This window comes from Myxocyprinus asiaticus, chromosome 9, assembly GCF_019703515.2.
Source record: "Myxocyprinus asiaticus isolate MX2 ecotype Aquarium Trade chromosome 9, UBuf_Myxa_2, whole genome shotgun sequence".
Classification (NCBI taxonomy): domain Eukaryota; kingdom Metazoa; phylum Chordata; class Actinopteri; order Cypriniformes; family Catostomidae; genus Myxocyprinus; species Myxocyprinus asiaticus.
In genome coordinates, this window is record NC_059352.1 from 28,466,919 (window position 1) to 28,488,720 (window position 21,802).

At 39.1% G+C, this 21,802-nt stretch overlaps 1 protein-coding gene and 1 pseudogene across 3 annotated transcripts in view; both read right to left on the minus strand.

Annotated features, from left to right (window-relative positions):
* The window catches only part of LOC127445725 (sushi, nidogen and EGF-like domain-containing protein 1), a 73,222-nt gene extending 70,965 nt beyond the window's left edge, over positions 1 to 2,257 (minus strand). For all 3 annotated transcript variants that reach the window (XM_051705979.1, XM_051705978.1, XM_051705977.1), the window contains exon 1: positions 1,760 to 2,257. In XM_051705979.1, coding sequence (XP_051561939.1) covers positions 1,760 to 1,969 — 210 coding nt within the window. In that variant the 5' untranslated portion in view covers positions 1,970 to 2,257. The remainder of the gene's footprint in view (positions 1 to 1,759) is intronic.
* Positions 2,258 to 3,705: 1,448 nt separating this feature from the next.
* Positions 3,706 to 21,802, minus strand: part of LOC127446495 (rootletin-like) — a 93,530-nt pseudogene continuing 75,433 nt past the window's right edge.

Consider the following 21,802-nt stretch of genomic DNA (forward strand, 5'->3'; position numbering starts at 1 on the left):
TTGGAATATTCTTAATGAGATCTACTCTATTGGTATTCGGTTCTTGTTGGAGTCATGCATTCCATCTGCTTTTATGATGGAAAGGAAATGTGAAGCGGTACGAGAAACTCTGAAGCTTATCAGACTGGTATGTAAGTTAAGTATCTGAACATGGGCAGATCACATTTTATAAAAAACCAAATTTCACCACTTGTTTTTCTGAATAATAACATTTATAGAAATGATAAAATGTGATAGCCTTTTTATGTAGACTCAGAGTTTATATATGTGCATTACCCTAATGCCACCACTACTGGTTTTTATATAAGCTCCAGGTGAGCGCAAATGTTTTTTACTGTTATTTTTAAATCATTTTATTTTATTAATGCATATTGTTCATTTAATTTGTAGTTAATAGTTTGTTGAAGTTAGCTTATTTTGAAACCGTTCTTGGTAACATTTGTAAATAAAACATAAAAAAAAGTGAATAAAATATAAATTGTACATTCTTGTCATACTTGATATTTTCAACTGACATTTTAATTTACGAGTAATCAATTACTTGTTTTTTTGGGGGTTAGAGTACTCAAATACAAAATAACTTGAAGATGTCCATCCCTAGTCCCAACCACATCCATGATTAGTTTAAACAAATTACCCATGCTCTTCGACTAGCAGAGTTCTACCATGTCAAGAATTTCAGGGATGTGCACGAACAGGAGAAATATCATTTAAAAAAAAAAACTTAACAGAACAAAAATGTCAGTGCATTTCATCATAATTTTTAGGCAAACTAAAAGAAGCCTGTTTGCCCAATAAGTATAATTTTGCCTTCAGGATGACACACATACACTTCACAAGTTAAGCCAAGTTCTACAGACAACATTGCGTTATTCTATAGAGAACCTTGTGTTATGTTAGCAAGCTGCCTTTGCCAGGACATGAATCTAAGTGACTTCATGACTTTAAAATAGTTCAGAAAAGAAATACATCATTACCCCTCAATGTTGTGAGGGGGCAATTGATTGAATGACATGTGGTGGCAGGGTGGAAAATGGTAGAGTGGCATGTCTGCCATGTCACTCGTCTGCTGCATTGGGAATGTGATCTCATTCATCCACTCGCTTGTAGCCCAGTCTGGAAACCTAACCTCTGTTGCCGTGGTACCTCACCCAGGTTGAGTAGGATGTTACGGGATGAAGAGATGATGGGAAGAATGTGTGCTCTGGATGGACCAATACATTTTGGGAGGCAGAATGGTTAAGATGCTGCAACACAACAGATGGTGTTGATTTACAATGATGGACCTACCCCTGCTCTAATGCTGAGAAGTGTACATGACACAGATAAAAGTCCCGCTCACCAAACCCAAAGCAGGTCATGACGCTGATCAAAGCAGAGGGACCTGTCAGAGCACTCACCATCCTCACATGTGCTTATGTTTTCTCCCACTTTCTCCTCATGACAGTCGTCCCTCTCACTTTTTCTCTTCACCTCATTCTCTCAAACCACAATTTATGCTGATGTGTATTGGCAGCAATGTAAGCTGTCATCTCTTCACTAGAAACTTTTAAGTAGTTCAGTCACTGTGTGTTTGGCCTTATGTGTATGTGACATGTAAAAACTTTGTGGTGCATAGGATCATTATCAAATCTCAGCCTGTGAGACCTTGCTCTGTCTCCTTTAAAGACACACATACAAACCAATTAAGTTACTGAATGAAAGAGCTGATTCTCCTGCACAATCATCAAACACATGCAAACATACAATCTTTACTCACATAGAGTCCCGTGTGCCATTCTCCAAAGAAAGGGAAAGCCACCGATATTGCTACCAATCCTGAACCTCCATCATCCTGCTTGATGGTCTGGGAGTCACCATCATCCTGGCCAAATGGGTAGAAGTCCTCCAGAGGCACAGCCGGCTCCACGCCACCAAGCAAAATGAATAGTATGCACAGGGAGAGCACCGGTTTCCTCAGCCTCCCCATGACCTTGTCTGCACGGGATGGAGAGGAGAGGACTAGGATTCCGGATACTCTGAAAGGACAAAAAGACAACACTAAACCCCTGTGCCAAATATACAATCAGTGATCCTCTCCCTTGTGTTCTCCCTTCCTCCCTCTTTTTGTATTTCTGTGTCTATTTCCTCCCTCTGATTCCTCAAAGATCTTCTCTCAACCCTGGTACTTGGGCTGTTGGTCTAAGACAAGGGGGTAGATTCCTTGCATTCTGTGTGCTGCTGGGTGCTCAAGAGCTGCCGTGCTCCTTGCTGCTCACTGAAATGAACAGAGTGAGAGAGAAAGAAGCAGAGGGAGCAAAGTCATTTGGCTCATTTTTTTTTTTTTTTTTTTTATAAATCCAGTGACTTGGTCCCTGATGGTTAGTTTAGAAATATCCTCAATAAAACCTCTATTCTGCTTGCCAAAGGAGTTCTTTCAGACCCAACCCCACCCCTCCAGGGATTCACTACCTTGCATGATTAGGGACTCTCATCCAATAGCTGAGGAGAGACCAGTAACTGGATAAGCACTGGGTGGAGCTATGGTAATCAAAGAGCTGCTTTAAAGAGTCTCTGACAGGGCAGACTCCTCTGCTCTTAACCCTTGCTGAGGAATACCCTTCCCTGCAATTACACAATGCCATATGGTGTAAGAGTTCCATAAGTTGCCCTTTCAATCATATAATGCAAAGTTAGTGCCTTCCTCTTGTATTGTGTAAGATATTAAAATATACAAAGGCCCCCTTTTTTGGATTAGAGAGTTACTGATAGTTTTCTTACTCTCTGAAAATCAATTTCGCCCAAAACTTATAATTGAAGGCATGCAATTTTAATTATACATGAAACAGCTCCCCTAAAACAAAATGAGCTTTGGCTGTTTGGGTTACAGAATGAATTAGGCCAGTGGTTCTCAACCAGGGGGCACCAGCTAACTTCCAAGGGGGCCTCAATATGACTTAAAATTATTTAAAATTACAGTAAAACTATTTTATAATAATTTTACTTGTTATAATAAACCTGAAAATGCTAAAACTCACCAAAAGGCAAGATGTATGTGTAAACTGACATCATTTCTTATTTATGGGGGGAGGTAGTCTCTGTATGGAAATTTACGGAAATACAATTTTGCCAGTAAATTTTAAAGGTTATATTGTTTCTTCTCTCGGTGAAAATTATTTTACCACTGGTAATGGGTATGAAACATTGAAGCCAGAACATCAAAGAGGATCTTATATAGGTAGTTTGTAGCTTGTTTGCACACATCATTAGAAACTACAGCAATTATCCAAAATAAGTCAGAGAGAGAGAGGAAAAAAAAAGCAATTCTTCAGACCACAAAAATCTGGTTGTTTGTTCACTTCAAGTTTTTATTGACTTATACAAGTTACTTTGTGATAAAACAAATCAGTTGTTATATGCAATGATATTCAGTGATTCAGATTAATAATTAGGAATCACATTAACACACATAACATAAACTACTGAATATTACTGATTATAGTATACAGGAACTATCTGATCATTTTCGGTCCTGATTCACTTAAGCTGATATACTAAAATAATATTATCTTTATGCTCAAAATTTATTTTTTGTGATTAAATACTAATAATCATAGCAATCATACATGTAACAGAGTATAGGACATGTCATAAAGAAAGAATTTTGAGTGACAGTGTACGGGTGATGTTTAAAGTAGGTACAGATGTGTTGTAGTGTGTGTGAGTGCGTGTACATGTGTAATATAGAGCTGAAATTGTACTTAATGCACAAGGATAAACAGGAACAGACTTAAGGTAGATTTATGGTCTTTTTCAACAATTTGCTGCACAAATCCTTTAAGCAATTTGGCAACTGAGAAGCAATAGGAGAAACAGTGATCTCTTTGTTTGTTGTTATTGGGTTCTTATGGTGTGGATCAGGATTATTTAAAGTGTTTGTGCAAATGTAGTTCAACAATTCTCCCTGAGACAAGTGATTTCAGTTTGTTAGAAGAAGTGTATCTGTATCTCTCTCTCTCTCTGTGTGTGTGTGTTTCCAATGCTTCATTGGTTAAAGGGCTTTGAGATGTTTGGTGACACAAAGCTGTCAGTGGTCAGATGTTGGTCACCGTGGACTGAATCCCAAGCCAGTTGGGTTTTTAGAGCCCAATCTGACCATTTGCCTTATATACACTTGCCTCCTCTTCTTCTCTTGCTTCAGCTGCTCCTTCAGTGTGCACACCTGAGAAACACAGAAACACACCAATTATTATAATTGTTTTTTTTTTATCCCCTTTTTTCTCCCAATTTTGGAATGCCCAATTGGTAGGTCCTCATGGTGGCGCAGTTGCTCACCTCAATCTGGGTGGCGGAGGACAAGTCTTAGTTGCCTCTGCTTCTGAGACAGTCAATCCACGCATCTTATCACGTGGCTCACTGTGCATGACACCGCGGAGACTCACAGCACAAGAGGCTCATGCTACTCTCCGCGATCCACGCACAACTTACCATGCACCCCATTGAGGGCGAGAAACACTATTTGCGACCACAAGGAGGTTACCCCATGTGACTCTACCCTCCCTAGCAACTGGGCCAATTTGGTTGCTTATGAGACCTGGCTGGAGTCACTCAGCACGCCCTGGATTCGAACTCGTGACTCCAGGGGTGGTAGTCAGCGTCAATACTCGCTGAGCTACCCAGGCCCCACACACATCAATTATTACAAAGCAGCAGTAACTTGGACCTTTCATGAATTCAATGGGGGTTTCTTGCTATTGAATATAATGTAGCTGCACACTCCCACTCTTGATATAGATGACTTAAAAGTTAATTACATCATTCAAAACATGAAAGACATATTTTTCAGCATTGGAAGTTTTTCATTTGCTTATCCTTTCACAAAAAGCCAGTTTGCACCGTGGCTGGTGCTGACACTGTTCCAAATTCAAAACCTTACAAACATCATTCTTGTGTGCTTGTGTTTTTGATATACTATGGTGCTGACACAATGTGATGTGTCCTGTAAGATCATCGTTGGTCATCTGGTCTTCTGTTTGGTATTATACCTACATTGTATTTGGCCGTATTTTACGCGTTTACGCAAAACTTATTTTATGTTAATGTTTATTAAAAGGAAGTGTCTGTCTTCACTGACATGAAATGTGAATGAAATTCCCCAACCCGTTCCACGGACAGAAAGCAAGTGTGTCCGCCGAATCGGCTGAATCGGGCCGATTGACCAGGATGGTGGCTGCACTGGAGAAAGCAACTGCTGCCCTCCTAACCCCTTACCTGAATCAAAGCCTTCTCTGTGCGGCCTGGTCTTCACTGGACCCATCCAGTCACCACAAGAACAACCTTTACTTTCAGTTTCACTTTCAACATACTCCCTTTAGACATTTTATTTCCATGTTTATAATACTTTGTTAGCATTTATTAAAATAAAGTCAAATGTCTTTTATGACTTGAAATGCGGATGATAGAGTGGGATTGAAATAAAGCAGATTAGAACACAGGAAACTCCAACCAAATCAAACACTACTCTTCACACCAGTTTTTTGACTAAATACAGGTGGTTTTCTAAAGTTTTGTCTGGTTCCCTCTAATTTAGAGTGCAAATGGTCAGATCATGAAGGCAGTTAGTGCTATTTACATAAAAAAAAGTTGCCGTTTGGATTTAAATAAGCAGATACTTAAGAGCCTATGACTGGATCATTATTGCAGTGATTAATATGTTTCAGCTGGCAACAGTGCTTTTAACCCTAACTGATGCAGTGTGTAGCTTCTCATTTCTTAAACAAGAAGACGTATCCCGTGGTTGTGGAAAAGATGTTACTGTGTTTCGGAAGGAACAAATTATTGGCCTGCATCAAGCAAAGAAAACAACTAAGGAGATTGCTGAAATCACTGGAATTGGGTTAAGAACTGTCCAATGCATTATGAAAACCTGGAAGGATAGTGGTGAACCATAAGCTTTGTGGAAGAAATGTGGTCAGAAAAAATCTTGAATGATTGTGATCGAAGATCACTAAAACGCTTGGTGAAGTCACGTCGTAAAAAAACTGATAGTAGAACTCACGGCAATGTTTAATAGTGAAAGTAAGAGCATTTCCACAAGCGCAATGTGACGAGAACTTACAGAATTGGGACTAAACATCTGTGTGGCCACAAGAAAGCCACTTGTTAGTGAGGAAAATCAGAAAAAACTTCATTTTGCAAGGGAGCATAAAGATTGGACTGTGGAGCAATGGAAAAAGGTCATGTGGTCTGATGAGTCTAGATATACCCTATTCCAAAGCAATGGGTACGTCAGGGTAAGAAGGGAAGCGCATGAAGCGATGTACCCGTCATGCATGGTGCCCACTGTACAAGCCTCTGGAGACAGTGTTATGGGGTTGCTTCAATTGGTCAGGTCTAGGCTCAGCAATGTTATGCGGGAATAAAATGAAGTCAGCTGACTACCTGAATGTACTGAATGACCAGGTTATCCCATCAATTGATTTTTCCTTCCCTGACGGCACAGGAATATTCCAGGACAACAATGCCAAGATTCATCGGGCTTAAATTGTGAAACAGAGGTTCAGGGAGCATAAGGAATAATTTTTACACATAAATTGGCCACCACAGAGTCCTGACCTTACCCCCATTGAAAGTCTTTGGGATGTGCTGGAGAAGATTTTATGGAGTGGTTCGAATCTCCCATCATCAGTACAAGATCTCGGCCAAAAATTAATGCAACTCTGGATGGAAATAAATGTTGTGCCGTTGCATAAGGTTGTCGTTACAATGCCACGATGAATGCGCACCGTAATCGGGTCCAACTCCAAATATTAGAGTATGCAACTGGGCCAGGCAGTGTAGTACACATTGTCACTCTGTAAAAACAGTGGCTTTAAACATAATCACATTTACTGTACATAAGCTCCTTGTCTCTCACACTGCATGAACCAGGGCTTTATCAACAACCGTCTCCTTATCAGTCACATTCTTTAACCCTTTGGTGTCTGAGGGTGTTTTGGGCCCTGGAGAAGTTTTGACATGCCTTGACATTTGTGCTTTTTTCAGTTTCTTAAAAACCTATTAATGGCTAAAGTCTGATAACACTGTATTCAGCACAAACTGGGGTACAATAATATGGAACAACATGTATGTACATGTTTGTATTTTTGAGAAAATAACGTTTATGCATGGTTTTTGAAAAAACAAAAATTTTAAGTCACTGAAATAGGCCATATAACACATACTAAACATTTGTTCACAAGACTTTTGAGAAATGGATCTTGTAGCCTAGATTTTTTGCTACAAAAATGATGTGAAAACCATCCTGATCACTCATTCATACAAAACAATATAGTCATTTAACTTTTGTAAGACACTTTTAGTGTTAGAAAGGCCATATGCGAGGAGGCGTGGATGATCATGAATATTGATGTGATTCACACCTGAGGAGACAAAGACTCTCATTCCCTGAGAGAGAATGAATGTGAGGAGACTTAATGATTGAATGTATTGTTTGTAGCTTATTCACAATATCAAGTTTAAGTTAAAAGAAGTAATCTGACTATACATTTTCTTTACATAAAGACTTTACTTAAAAACTTTAGACCTACACTACTGTTTAAAAGTTGTAGATCTGTATAATTTTTAATGTTTTAAAAAGAAGTCTCTTCTGCTCACTAAGGCTGCATTTATTTGATCCAAAATACAGCAAAAACAGTGATATTGTGAAATATTTTTACAATTTAAAATAACTTTTCTATTTGAATGTATTGTAAAATGCTATTTATTCCTGTGATCAAAGCTGAATTTTCAGCATCATTACTGCAGTCTTCAGTGTCACATGATCCTTCAGAAATCATTCTAATATGCTGATTTTCTAATATGGGCATATTTACAGCACATTTTACACATTTACACCCGAACAGATATTTGCAAGCACAAGCTTCATTGATGATGAGGCAGCATAAACACTAGTTAAAATATAATCTAAACATTCATATTATTTTTATATCATATTACATATCATATTTATATCATACAGCATACAATTTAAATACCTACTTTAGCTGAAACAACATTTAAATGTAACTAAAACTTGCCTATTAGGACATATTTCAAATTTCAATACTCTGAATACTGGCTAGCAAGTCTGGAAATAGTCCAACTAGTAAAATCTGTCCATGTTTATATAAAATAGCATGTCAACTAATATGTAAGTAAAACTAAATGACTTACTCATCCAAAATTGTATCCTTGGCTGGATCAAGTCGCTCTTCAAAATGCAAATGTTCATCGGAGTCCCGCTCTTCTTCTGAGGAAATTGTGAACTCTTCGTCACTATCCAGGACAATCTGTAGAGCTTCCTCACCTGTGTAGCGTGCCATCTTCCAAACGTGCAGAAAAGTGAATGAATCTGATGATGAACTTGATGCTTTTTAAGGCATTGTTGGGGGCGTTTATCATTTGCATTGATCGCCTCAGCACATTACCGTATGAATAGCGTGCTCTGCTGGTGGGTGGGATCACATTAGCGATAATTAACTGAGCCAGGAGAAACTGTACATCGCTTAGTTTCATACAGATTACATTGCAGGAGAGTATTTGTTTTAAATTTGAATTATTTAATTTAAAAGTAGACATTTTAAGCTTTCTTTAGACATATGTTTCAAGTTTGTCTAATAAGTATTCGTGGAGTTTCAGTTCATTTTTGTGACGTGTTTTAGAAAGATGCTCATGGAGACAGAGACGGCTGAAAGCGCACCCTGTTTATTTTCTTTATTTTACAAAAGCACAATGTTTTGTTGTTATTGTGAGTGTACACAAATAAAAGTAGACCCTTTATAGTCTCTAATGATGTCTTACACTTATCTGTATGCCCAAAAATTAGTATTTTAAGTTGTTTCCGCTGTTATGAGGAAAAAATCCAGCAGGACGCGCCGGCGCATTATGAATATAATACAGTAGCAATCTACTTCTTGCAAAAGTGAGCTGTGATGCATTTAGTTATAGTGCCATCTAGCAATTTACAGCAGCATGTGGACAGCAATCGCAGCGGGAAAACCATCTGTACCATCTGTAATAGATGTGGTCACATTTATAAAGCTTTCTCAAACCTGTTCCATCAAGCAGTGAACCCTCTGGTGGTGGGCTTTCTCCTGAGCCTCCAGCGCTTTCTCTGCCTGCTGCTGGGTGTCCCTCATCCGCTCTGTCTCCAGGTCGAGCTCTTGCCTGTGACGAGCCGTCACTTCCATGAGCCTCTGGGAGTGAGTCTGCTCCAGGATAGAGATTTGGGACTGCAGAGACAACACATAACCTTGAGTGAGGGTCAATGGCATGTTGAATCCAATACACACACAAAAAAAATTTAGCTGAAAAAGGGAAGTGGAATCTTTCAATTCAGCATTGGAACACATATTCAGTTGACTAGATGCTGATCTAATCGTATTCATAAGCATAAGATTTTAACTATAATTTCAAATATGCAACAAACAGCTCCCCTAAAACAAAAGCAAAAATGAGCTTTGACTTGTGCTAAAGAATGAATAAGGCAATAATCTATAAATGGAAACTGATGAAAAGGCATTCAATTGTTTCCTTTCTCAGTAAAACTTCTACACCTCTTCTACACAAAAAGCTACACCTCTCAGGATGTTTCAGTCATAGAGACAAAAAAACATGCAAAGACAGTGATCAGCAAACACGCACGCACAGACATATTTAAAAGATAAAAGTCATGCCTGTCACTCACAGAAATCTTTTTTTTATTACTAAGTATTTTTGCTTTGCTTTTAAGTAAAAATATCTAAACATCATTAAAACAAGATATTTACTATTATCTTAGTAATATTATATGGTTACTACTATTACTATACTATAATATTACTATTATATTAGTCATATTCCAAGATATTATATTATATATTTACATGAGATCAAAATGACATAAAATATTACATTTTGTTTTTTAGAGATATCTCTTACTAAACTGAGTGAGGGTTATGCTTAAAACAAGAAGAAAGAAAAAAACTTATCCAATGGGTTAAAGAAAAATTATAAACTTAATTTAAAGGGGAAAAGTTTCTTCTTAACCCACTGCCAAATAGTTGTTTTGTTTTAAGCATAACTTTATTTTTGAATTCTCAAAAAAATAAAAAAAATAAATAAAAAAAATTATATTTTATGTAAATTTGCTTCTAAAGTAAATGTACTCTGTTTAGGATGTTTAGATATTTTTTGTTTTTTACTGGAAAACCATTAAGACAATGACTTTTTCAGTGCAAAGCCTGAATAAAATCTGCCATGTGGGAGTTACATCAAACAAGCTCTCATGTAACTTACCGCAACCAATAATACTAACTGTGATTAGTCTGCATAGAATAAACATCACAGCTAATGACACAGCTACTAAGCAACTTCTTATTGAAAGTCATTATGGCTGGGCTTCGTTCACATTAACATGACGTGTACTTTCTCCAGGGTACGTTTTAGAGAGGACTTGTCTTTGCCGATATGAAGCAGCATCCTCTCCAGCTCAGCTTTCTCTCCCTCCACTCGATGGACAGTGGCTTGCAGGGCAGCTAAATGCTCCTGGAGCTGGCCCTTTTCACTCTGCAGGAGTGCACAACTATCTTGCGCCTCCAGCTCAGCCTGTTGCCTCTGTCTCATGGCCTAGTAAATTAGAACAAACATAAAACAGATACCATCTAATATGGCTGTCGACGAGACAAGAACTGGTTGTAGATCATCGTGGTTTTCAGGACTAGAATGTTGCATGTTAAAAATGGTGCATGTCACATTAACGTGACACCAATAAGTTTTCCAGTATTTTTTGGATGTGTGCCTGTAAGGACCAAATTATATTAAAAGGAATAGTTCACCGAAAAAGTCTTCTGTGTCTTTCAAAACCCATATGACTTAAATTTCAGTCTTTGAATATTGTGCTTGAGTCAAACAGTCTACTTTATCATGCCTTTATAGTGCTTTTTTTTTGTGTGTGTGTTTTTTTTTCTTTTTTTTTTTTTTCTTTTTGGAGTTTGAAAGCCCATGGTCCACATCCATTCACCAAAAGAAAGAACGTCATTGACTTGAGGCTGAGTAAATGATAACAACATTTTCATTTTTGGATTAACTATGCCTTTAGAAACATTGTGTTAACAGTATGATTATACATGTGAGCATAACCTCCTTCAGGCCACGTGTGTGTTTGTCCAGTTTGGAGACCATGAGCTCCGACTCTTCCTGGTTTCTCTGCAGGCTTTGTAATCTCTCACTTAGGCCATGATTTTGCTTCTTACAGTCTGTCAGAGCCTCCTGTGTCTTATCCAACCTTTCCTGTGTACACACAGAGACAAGTATGAAGAGGCATCAATTCACACATGCATAATCAGACACCCCCATACACAGTTTAACGAGGAGGCTGTACTTTTCCTTGCTGCCACCAATGCTCTGTTTTTCTGTCTTCTTTCCCTCTCTCCCTCTCTTTCTTTTTCTCCTCTTTTTATTGGCAAGAGCTGGTCGGTTTCAAGCAAACTGAAAATGATTTACACTGAGGGCGTAGTGTTTTTGTTTGTACAGCATCCTTAAAACACAGACGCATACTAAGCCTTAAAAGCCCTCCAGAGGAGACGTAGAAAATTAATGAGCTCGGTTCAGCTTTTTATTGCACCGTCATCCAGCACCTTCAGGGAACAGGCGGTGGCAAAGGTAAATACCAAAAAAAAAAAAAAAAAAAAAAAATCATCTAGAAAGGTTATATAACCACAATATAAATCAGTGCATATTATGGCCATGGTAGAGGATGATTTGGGAGTTGCAATTAAAGCTGTACGTGAACTAAGGTGAAGAGAGATCAAAATGGGTGTAGTTCTAATTACGGTATGCATGTTGCTAAACCATAATGAATTTAATAAGGTTGTTTGTGAGTTCAAGATTAAGCAATATTATTAGCCCAAAGTCTTGATCAAGAATTCAGCTTGCTGCTTTAACTCGTTGCAGAGCAAAGTTTCATCAAGTTGAGGTTTTTGAGCTAGTCTATGTTGCTGTTATTGGACTATTGATGCTAATGTGTATTGTATGTGAGATTATTGTAGAGCTAGCATAAACTCACTGAGCACTTTATTACGAACACCTGAAAACTTACTTATTCATGCGATTATCTAATCAGGCAATCATGTGGCAGAAGTGCAATGCATAAAATCAAGCAGATACGGGTCAGGAGCTTCAGTTAATGTTCACATCAACCATCAGAATGGGGAAAACATGTGATGTGAAGGAAACGCCTTGCTGATGAAAGAGGTCAACGTAGTATGGCCAGACTGGTTCGAGCTGAAAGTAAGGCTATACAGTAACTCAGATAGCCACTCTATACAATTGTAGTGAGCAGAAAAGCATCTCAGAATGCACAACATGTCAAACCTTGAGGCGGATGGGCTACAACAGCAAAGACAAACGTCGGGTTCCACTTCGGTCAGCCAAGAGCAGAAGGCTAAAGCTGCAGTGGACACAGGCTCACCAAAACTGGACAGTGGAAGATGGGAAAAATGTAGCTTGGTTTGATGAATCTCGATTTCTGCTTAGGCACACAGATGGTAAGGTCAGAATTTGGCACCAACAGCTTGAATCCATGGACCCAACCAGCCTTGTGTCAGTAGTACAGGCTGTTTTTATAGACCCATATTATTATCTATATACTATAGTATATACTATAATATTGTGCTAGGTAAGTGTATATATCGCTGCTAGTAAGGTCAGATAACTTATATGATAATATAAGTATTAGAGCTGTTGAAATTAACACATTAATGCATACAATTAATTAATTATGATTAATGTGAGATTTTTTTTAACACTATTAATGCATTTATTCAGTTTGCCATTGTAACTGTTTGATTCTGTTATATGTGATTTGTACAGACTTTCAGTACTGATCAGAACTGAAGTCATTTGCACTTTGTATTGTGGAATTTAATCATCATTGATGCTCAAGTGAAACATTCCCCATGAGCAAAGCACCAACATTCATAGAAATGCAAACACCAGCGGGGGACTTTACACAGGCCAGCAGCATTTGTACACACAACCACATCCATAAAGTTTGGGTAAAGTTGATCTATCATTTAATTACTGCAGGTTTGAGTTCTGTGTTTGCATTTCCCTGTGTATTTTGATGCAGTTTAAGAAAATGGCAATGAGCGAGTAAGACAAGTAAAGGGTGCTGTTGCATTAATCTACATTATGATAGATTTAATATACTGAACATAATAATTTTCACATAGGCCCAATGTAAACGTGTTAACTCATAACTAGGAAAGATAATGTTTAAATATTGTACATTTCTGATACTTTACATTAACTATACACCTGCAACCCATCCTGCATCTACATACATTGGGACACAAAACCCATGCTGACCTGCAGCATTTTCCGGTCAAGCTCACTGGCTGTGAGAGCTCGCTGCAGTTGTGCGACCTGATCCCGCATTGCTCCTGCAGCAGCATTGCTGTCAGACAGGGATGCAACCATAGCCTGCAGTTTCTCCCTCAATTGGGCCTCTTGCAATTCTGTGTGTGCCAGGGCAGTCGCCAACCTCTCACCCTCCACCTAGATTGGGACAAGAGAACTGCATTAGAGTTTGTTGTCCAAAGATGATAGAAAGATGACTGATGTCCTGTTAGCTGTTACAGGGTTGTGCCCTTGCCTTGAGCAAGACATGGCTCACTCCTTGTAGAGTTCAAACCTACAACCTTTTGATTACCAGCCCACATCTTTAACCTATACAGCACACCATTCCTCTAGAGACTGCACAAACCTTCACACACCTTCAAAAGGGTAGCATGCTCTTCACTGTCTCCCAGCTCTCTGTGGAGGTTGGTAAGGCGTTCCTGCAATGAGCTGACCTCCGCATCCCTCTCTGTGGCTCGGAGCTGGGCACGCTGCAGCTCTCCTTCCAACCCTTGCCTCGTTAGCTCCAGCCTGGTGGCTTGAGCCTCCGCAGCCTCACGCATTTCCTTTATATAGCGACACTCAGCATCTAGACCCTCCTCAGAAGCCTGGGAGCGCTTCAGCTTCTCCTGAGCATGATAGAGTGATATACTGATATTGATACTGGCCTAGGAGCAACTCATCAGATATTTTTACTGTGAACTTTAACGAATAATTAGTACTTGCATAAACAACATCTCTGTTTTGTTCTGCACTGTACTGCGGGATCGTATTGCACCTGTCAGTTTTCATTTGTTTCTGAGAACTGTGTGTACACTATTTATATCCCTAAAATAATTGTTTTTGATATTTATTTATTGTTTAAAGTGTTTTCTGTTTACAGTTTACTGTCTACATAGTGTATTGTTTACAGTGGAGTTATTGCATTGCTTACAGTGTGATGTTTACAAGTGTTTATTGTCATGTCTGTAAGTTGCACTGCAGACCCGGTGAAACAACATTTAATTCCACTGTATACTTGTATATGGCTGGAATCATAATGGACCCTTGGACATTTCTGAGTTTTGAATGCGGAAGTAAACTCTAGTGTGATAAACTTCTGTAGCAGTGAATGGGAGACCATAGCAAAACAAAAAATCCACTGTTATGTTTCCATGACAAAAGTGGAAAAAATAGAGAGAGAGGGATTATGGCAGTAAGATTTTTATAATTATTATTATTATTATTAATCTCAGGGTGATATAATAATAATTATGTTATAAATATACATTAAATAAAAAATAAACAATTAAATCTAAAAAAGTTTGCTAGATTTACATTGCTAAATTAAGGTGGAAATACGACATAACAGTCTGTGAAAAGGGTCCATAAACTTCACGTGACCTGACAAGATTGTGGGGTGAAGTGAGAATGAACATGTATCTACAGTATACACTGATGAACCAAAACATTATGACCAGCTGCCTAATATGCTGTTGGTCCTCCGCGTGCCGCCAAAACAGCACTGACCCGCTGAAGCATGGACTCTACAAGAACCCTGAAGGTGTCCTGTGGTATCTGGCACAAAGACATTAGCAGCAGATCCTTCAAGTCATGGAAGTTGCAAGGTGGAGTCGCCATGGATTGGAATTGTTGGTCCAGCACATCCCACAGATTCTCAATCGAATTGAGATCTGGGGAGTTTGGAGGCCAGGGAAACACTTTAAACTCTTAATCATGTTCCTCAAACTATTCCCGAACAATGTGTGCAGTGTGGCAGGGTGCATTACCCTACTGAAAGAGGCCACTGCCATCAGGGAATACCACTGCCATAAAGGGGTGTACCTGGTCTGCAATGATGTTTAGGTAGGTGGCACGTGTCAAATTGACATCCACATGAATGGCTGAACCCAGGGTTGCCCAGCAGAACATTGCTCAGAGCATCACACTCCCTCCACCGGCTCGTCGTCTTTCCACAGTGCATCCTGGCACCATCACTTCCCCAGGTAAATGCCACGTACATGGCAGTCCACGTGATGAAAAAAAAAACGTGACTCATCGGACCAGGCGACCTTCTTCCACTGCTCCAAGGTCCAGTTCCGATGATCGTGTGCCCATTGTAGGCGTTTTTGACAGTGGACAGGGGTCATCATGGGCAATCTGAACGGTCTGCGGCTACGCAGCCCCATACGCGGCAGGATGTGATGCACTGTGTGTTTTGACACATTCTTCCCTTAATCATCATTAAAATTTTCTGTGACTTGTGCCACAGTAGACCTTCTGTGGACCAGATGGGATAGCCTTCTTTGCCCTCGCTGCCTTTTGCTATCAATGAGCCTTGGGCACGCAACACCCTGTTGCCAGTTTGTGGTTTGTCCCTCCTCGGACCACTGTCAGTAGGTACTCACCACTGCTGACCGGGAGCACCCCACATGCCTTACCATTTCAGAAATGCTCTGAACCAGTCATTGACAAGGGCATAACAATTTGGCCCTTGTCAAAGTTGCTCAGGTCTTTACTCTTGGCCATTTCTCCTGCATTCAACACGTTGACCATGAGAACTGATTGTTCACTTACCATCTAATCTACCCAGACCTTGACATGTGGCCTTGTTAGGAGATGATCAACATTATTTGCTTCACCTGTTTTGGCTCATCAGTGTGTATCTAATTATTTTGCCATAATAAGTTCAAGCTATACTGTTTGAATGAGGGTGAGTTGGGGTTACTGTATATACCATCCATGTGTGTATATAGTATGTATTAGTGTTAACATGCAGTGCTTTGGCCTCTGTCTCAGTTATCTGTAGGATGTTTCTAAATTTGGCCAACTCTTCACTCATAATCCTTTTCTCTCATTCTCCACACTGAAATGCCTCATCCCGTAAAGAGAGGGATGCTTGCATCCCCTCTAAATGCTCGGCCAGCTCACGCTTTCCTGGCAAACACACACCCACACATTCACATCCATGCTAATCTAAAACAGTGCAGCAAAAAGGACATCACTGAGTGGAGTGCACCCAAGGTTCAGACTAGAGATCCTTCTTATCCTCCTCCAGCTCTCTGATAGATTGTTTCAGCATCTGTATTCGTGAGTTGCTTCTCTCCTGACTGGCCTGCAGGCTTTCCACCTGTTTGCTGAGACTCTGCACCTGTGACTGGGCCTCATCCTACATACAATCAGAGAGAAGGATCTAAGTGGATCATGTCTTGTAGCAGTGTGCATGGCCTAATATGTTACCTTGTTTTGATCAGGTTCCTTTAATTGTGTTGTTATTGTGTGCCTTGTTTTATACTTTTTTACTATGGAATCTGTTGTTTTGTCAATGGTTGGTCATGTTCAGGTTAATATGGTCACTGGAGTTTGATGTTATTGATGTGTCGCCATATGTGATGTGGGCTCTGTATACGTGTTGATCAATGATTTTATTTTATTTGAGTGAATAACAACTTTTATTTCAGTCTGCTTATCATACAAAGTGATTGTATGCCTTTAGAAGACATGGAATATAGATGCATGGACAACTTTTATTACACTTTAGAGTGCTTTTTTTAAGCTTCAAAAGTGAGACACAATCAACTGCTATTGTATGAAAATCAGCGATTGGGACGTTCTTTAAAATACAGAATATCCTTTTGTGTTCCGCAGAAGGAAAAAAGTCATGGGTTTGGAACAACATGAGGGTTATTAAATGATGACAGTATTTTAATCTCTTTTAATCTCTTCATCCCTTTTCATCTCTTTAAGTGTGTATTTGTGGTAATGTAGAGGTACCCGGTCTCTCTGTGTGTCCCTGAGTTCTTGCTGGAAGTTGCGCAGTGACATCTGAACTGAGTCCAGATCCAGCTCTTCATCCTCTCCACGGGAGGAGGACAGAGCACAAACCGGCAACCCACCCATCCCAGTCTCATCTGACATGATTTCACCTTAGGGCATACACACATACCCACACACACTCATTTTCCATGCAATTCCTCTGTTGTGTAAGGTAGAACACCAAGTAAGTTACAACAGTATATTGTTTAATATGCTTCAAGAAAAGAATCCTTTGTAATCTAAGGGTGGTGATGTTCCTCTTGACCTTAAACTAACCTTTGCTACAGGATTCATTATTAGACTGAGAACCCTATACCTTTCACAGGTGAGCGAGTTCTCCATGGTGAGGGGCTCCGTCCACGTTCCCCAGTGGTGGATGAACATCTTCCATGCCCTCTTCCAAGTGTACGTCTCAGGGTAGAGCTGAGAATGTTCAGCCTGTGGTCAAGATCTCTCCGTATGGCATCATTCTGTCCCAGTTGTTCTTCCAGCCTCTGGGCTCTGGTTTCTGCTAGACTGACCTTCAGACCTAGCTCCCTGAGCTGGGCCTGGGCTTCCTGCAGTGCATTCTCCAAGCGCGCTGTCTCCTCGTGCTGCTTCAATTGGCTTTCCTGAAGATTGACATCCCTCAGTTGCTGCAACTCCCTCTCCAAGCGCTGCGCTTCTTCCAGTTCAGCTACACGCCTCTGCAATCCTGCAGACTGTTCACAGACATACACCACTTCTATCAGTTTGAGTGTGTTAGGAGCCGTTCACACCATATTATACATGCACAGATGCCTTATTCGGCTGGTTTGGATACGTCAACCACGGCTCCATCTTGGAACGGTCAACAAGGAGAGCAGTTTGAATGCAAGTGAATGGAGGAGATGCCTCAGTCTGCTGCATAAACTGCTTTTGTGTGGAAACAGTTAATCAAGTAATGAATTCACTGACTGGGTGCTAATTTTCAGTATGTTTGCCATGATATATTTATTTGACTTTATTTGCAGTTTGCTACAAAAATAGTCAGGAAATTGCATCAGGTAAGATTTATTTTACAGCAACTTACTATCATAAAAGTCTGAAAAGTTATATAAATACAACTTACTATGTGTAGTAATATGACCTTACTATTGATGTTATATTATATTTTGTATTTTAGATTAAAAAACTAATTTATGATTTGAATAAACAAACATATTATTTTTAATATATAACCTATCTATCCCATCTTATGACCCATCTATCCCATTGTGATTATGATAACTTATACCACCACTTACTTGATGCTTCCAGCATCAGACAGTGCTCTGATTTTCAACATTATTTATAAAAGCGTTTTACCAATATTCAGTTTAATTTTGGAATTTTATAACATTTAAAATGTTGCCCAATATTTATGGAAAATCTGATTAATGTGAAAGTTGGCTGTTGCAGACCGTATGCTTTCATGTGTTAACAAAAGACTCCTGACCATTCCAATATGGCTGACGCAAACATACTTCCTGTGTGAACTGCCCCTTACTGTGCAGTCTGTGCATACTGTACACCAGTCTCTTTGTGTATTGTACCTCCTTTAGGGCTGCCTCTCTGCCAGCATCACTCTCCAATACTCTTTGTCTTAGAGTAAAGGTCTCCCTCCTCATTTCCTCTTCTCTTTGCTCTTCCTGAGTCAGTCTGGCCTGCATCTCACTCAGCTCCTGCCCTTGCTTAGTGCACTGACCCTCCAGTGTCTTCACCTGTTCACATACAAATGTTTTTTGTGCCATTATTTAGCAAAAAAGTGACCTGGATCAGGCTGTGTTGATACTAAGAGTTGATGTTAAGGCACTGATTACCAGGGAAAACGTTCTGATTTACAGTATATGGCCCTCACCTTTCTGTGCAGTTCCTGTAGTTCTCTGCGTGCCTGCAGGCGAGATTTCTCCAGCTCACGCAAGTTGGTTCTCAGCTTCAGCACCTCCTGCTGGAGGGAGGATTTATACTCCTCTAGCACTGTCAGTCTTTGTTCCTTCTCTCCTGCTCGCTTTAAACTGAGAAAAAGAGAAAGACACAAAAGATTAATTGCTACCTCACCTTTGAGAATGGCACTTACAGGGAATATTTAATATGCCATCTGTTACAAAATATTTCTACTCCTTTACTGATATTTAGGCTATCCTACATACAATTTGTCCAGAGAACAGAGTAATCTATTGCAAAATGAATATTCTTGAACAAATCACTTGACATTTGTTGTTCATTTATAATCACATCTCAAATTATGATCTAAAGTTACATATAGTACATTAGCCAGGTTGAAGGAATAGTTCACTCAAAATGAGAATTCTGACAACTTTTATTTTTATTTTGTGGAAAACAAAAGGATTTTTTTTTATTTTATTTTTTTTATCTTCACATATAATGAAAGTGGATTGTCACTCTGGGCTGTCAAGCCCAATAAAGTAAACCAAGTATGCTAGACCTTTTATTTTCAGACTCTGCCCTCTTTACAGCTGTTCGGAGTTCATGGTTGGAAGTCTGGATGGCCTCCTTCTCTCTCACAGCATTCCCTAAAGCTCTTTTTAGTTCCAAGCTTTCATGCCGCTGAGCGTCCCTGTCCTGCATATACTCCCTCAGCTCTCCATGAGCCTCGATCAGCTCCTTATGGCCAGAGTCCCTGCTCTCCTCCACCTCACTCAGCTCCCTTCTCAACTGCTCCACCTGATTTAGAGAGGGATGAAGAAAAGGGAGATAGACAAAAGAAGAGAACGAAAGATGAAATGAAACAAAATTATATTGTAAATATAGAAAGAGTGATGTGTGATGATCAGGGTTGGGAGGGTTACTTTTGAAATGTATTCCACTACAGATTACAGAATACATGCTGTAAAATGTAATTTGTAATGTATTTTGTTAGATTACTCAAGGTCAGTAACGTATTCTAAATACTTTGGATTACTTCTTCAGCACTGGTAGATTTTTTCACTTGTTTTGACTATAAAAACTCAGTAAGACAAAATACACGTTAAAAATACATTCTCTGAAAAACCTAAATATCTTATGCAGTGTTGTTTCTAAAAGAAGATAAATCAAATTGATCTTGTTTTAAGGATTTTTAGATATTTTTACAGGAAAACAATACAAAAATTATTATCAGGAATATGATTTTTGCCCTAATATCAAAGGTCTTACTTGCAAAAAGAAATTATGATCCAACGTGAATTTTCTTGATAAAAAATATGATCGTGCCTGGTAACACATGCATGTAAAATGGTTAGAAATAGCATTTTAGCTTAGCGTAAAGCTGACAATTTACACAAGGTATATTTCTATTTCTTGTGCTCCAAACTTACTTCAAACATACTTCTCTTGTCTGCTCGTATGAATGTAACACATCATAAGAAAGTGTTTCACCACTGATCGAATGCACTTTGGATCACATCATTTATATGTATAACTGTTTTTCATCTGAAAGGACTAAATATTAAATGAATAAAATGCAAAGTAATCTCTTCAGTAATCAAAATACTTTTTGAATGTAACTGTATTCTAAATACGAATTATTTAATTTGTAACTGTAGTGGAATACAGTTACTTATATTTTGTATTTTAAATACATATTCCCGTTACTTGTATTCCGTTACTCCCCAACCCTTGTGATGATCAGAATGTCTGAGTAAAATGGTCTAACTTTAAAATCTAAATGATCTAAAATAAAGCGTCATTGAGCCATTTAAATGACTCGAGTATGGTGAGGTGACACGACGGAGAGGGGAAGACTTCTAATGGTCATATTCCATACGTGGCACTGTTTTGCTGAAGACAATTCAATTTCATTTTCCATGAGATGAATGAAATGGAAACACAGCCTATTAGTAATATTCCACTGCCTTGTTCCATTCAGCTTCTCAAAGCATGTGAGCATCAGACTCATCCAAGGAGTTCTGCCTTCTTTTCAGTGATTAGTTGGGCTGGTACAATTTTTTCGAACACTTTCATCAAATGTGCTAAGGGTGAAATTCCTGGCCCATGTAAACACAGAAATATGACCCACATTCTGGTAATTTCTTGGCTACAGATAATCGTTTTACGGTGTATTTTTTGTTTATTTTTTTACTCACAATGCAGCCAGATTGAAGAGAGAGAGAGAGAAGAAAAATACAGAAAAAGACAGGACAGGCTCCAAAGACTGCCACACACAGCAGCGATGATGAGAAACATCAGCAGCGTGCACAAGTGTGTGTAGATGCTGGTGTGTGAAAGAGAAGTGTGTGTGTGTGTGTGTGTAAGTTTACTGGGCCACACAAGATGTTTTCTTCTCATAAATCTTGATGTAAGAGAAATAAGCCTGTGCCAAGCCCACATTGGTTTAATTCATTGATGGGGGGTTGGGTTAGCAGGACAGTGAATGACAGTAAAAGGGGTTAGAAATGACCCCTGTTTTAGAGTTGTGGGGATGTTTCCATGGGGAAAACATTCACTACAGTATAAGAAAAAAAAATAAATAAATAAAACTCCTGAGCACCTGCTTATTTGTGGAAAAACCCTAATTACAACATTTTTAATTTTTTTTTTATCATAGAGAAAGCCTCTTTTATCTGCCTTTTATTGTTCCCTTCACACAGCCCCCCACTACTGGTGGTTT